Genomic DNA, 1,095 nt, shown 5'->3' on the forward strand with positions numbered 1-1,095 from the left:
TCGATTTTGGGATCGACCGGTACCGGACAAGGATTCTGGATTATTTTTCCTATTTTTGTACTTAATTCTTGAGAGCGGTCGGGTTCATTTTTAGTATTCTCGTTTATGAGAGTAGTCAAGTTTATTCCAGATATTCTCATTTTAAAAATTATCTCCAACGAATCGTTGAGAGGATTTTGGTGTTGCCTTGGCGAAGATTTGCGCTCTCCCAGTGCTCTTCTTGCTTCTGTTTCTTTGCTGTTATTTATCTTTTGCATGCGTTTTTTTTTTTTGTTATTTGTCGTTCTTATTGTTATCCTTATTGTTGTTATTGTTGTTATCATTGGTGTTCTTATCATCATGTTGATGTTGTAGTTATTTCTGCTGTCGTTTGTTTATTTCGTTGTTATTCGTTGCTGCTATCGTTCCTATTGCTGTTGCTGCCCTTGTAGCTGTGCTGTTGTTGTTGTTGTTGTTGTTGTTGTTTGCGTTGCTGCTAATATAAAGACCAGATATATATTCCAGTCAGTTCCGGTCAGTTCTGGTCAGTTGTGTCAATAAATTAATCATACGTCGTTTTGTCATGAAATCTAAATAAACCATTGAACTGTTAAAGATTTTTATTTTTATTTTAAGACTCTCACTTGGTCATGTGTGCTTGACTTCTTTGTGTACGAGTGTATATAAATATATGTATATAAATATATGTGTATATAAATATATGTGTATATAAATATATGTGTATATAAATATATGTGTATATAAATATATGTGTATAAATATATGTGTATATAAATATATGTGTATATAAATATATGTATATAAATATATGTGTATATAAATATATGTGTATGTGAGAACTGAGTTTGTTATATAACGGTTTACTTACCAGCAATTTTTCGGCCAAAGCCGGAGACAGGTCAATCTCGTGTATTTCCGGAAATCTGGGATAATCCGCGGTCATTTCCTCATAGGTTAAGATCTTTTGTGTATTTGGCTGAAAATACAAGACATAGGACAGTGCTGAAATCTATAAGTGGCAGACAGACAGACTGACAGACAGGGACAGAAGGAGGGAAGGAGAGATAGGAGAGAGAGGGAGTGAGAGAGAGGGAG

At 34.1% G+C, this 1,095-nt stretch overlaps 1 protein-coding gene across 1 annotated transcript in view; it reads right to left on the bottom strand.

The window, feature by feature from the left end:
- LOC106874849 (H(+)/Cl(-) exchange transporter 6) overlaps positions 1-1,095 on the bottom strand; it is a 65,542-nt gene that overhangs the window by 11,597 nt on the left and 52,850 nt on the right. Inside the window, exon 14 of the mRNA XM_052976906.1 lies at positions 869-976. Within this exon, the coding sequence (XP_052832866.1) occupies positions 869-976 (108 nt within the window). The remainder of the gene's footprint in view (positions 1-868; positions 977-1,095) is intronic.

This window comes from Octopus bimaculoides, chromosome 26 (assembly GCF_001194135.2).
Source record: "Octopus bimaculoides isolate UCB-OBI-ISO-001 chromosome 26, ASM119413v2, whole genome shotgun sequence".
Classification (NCBI taxonomy): domain Eukaryota; kingdom Metazoa; phylum Mollusca; class Cephalopoda; order Octopoda; family Octopodidae; genus Octopus; species Octopus bimaculoides.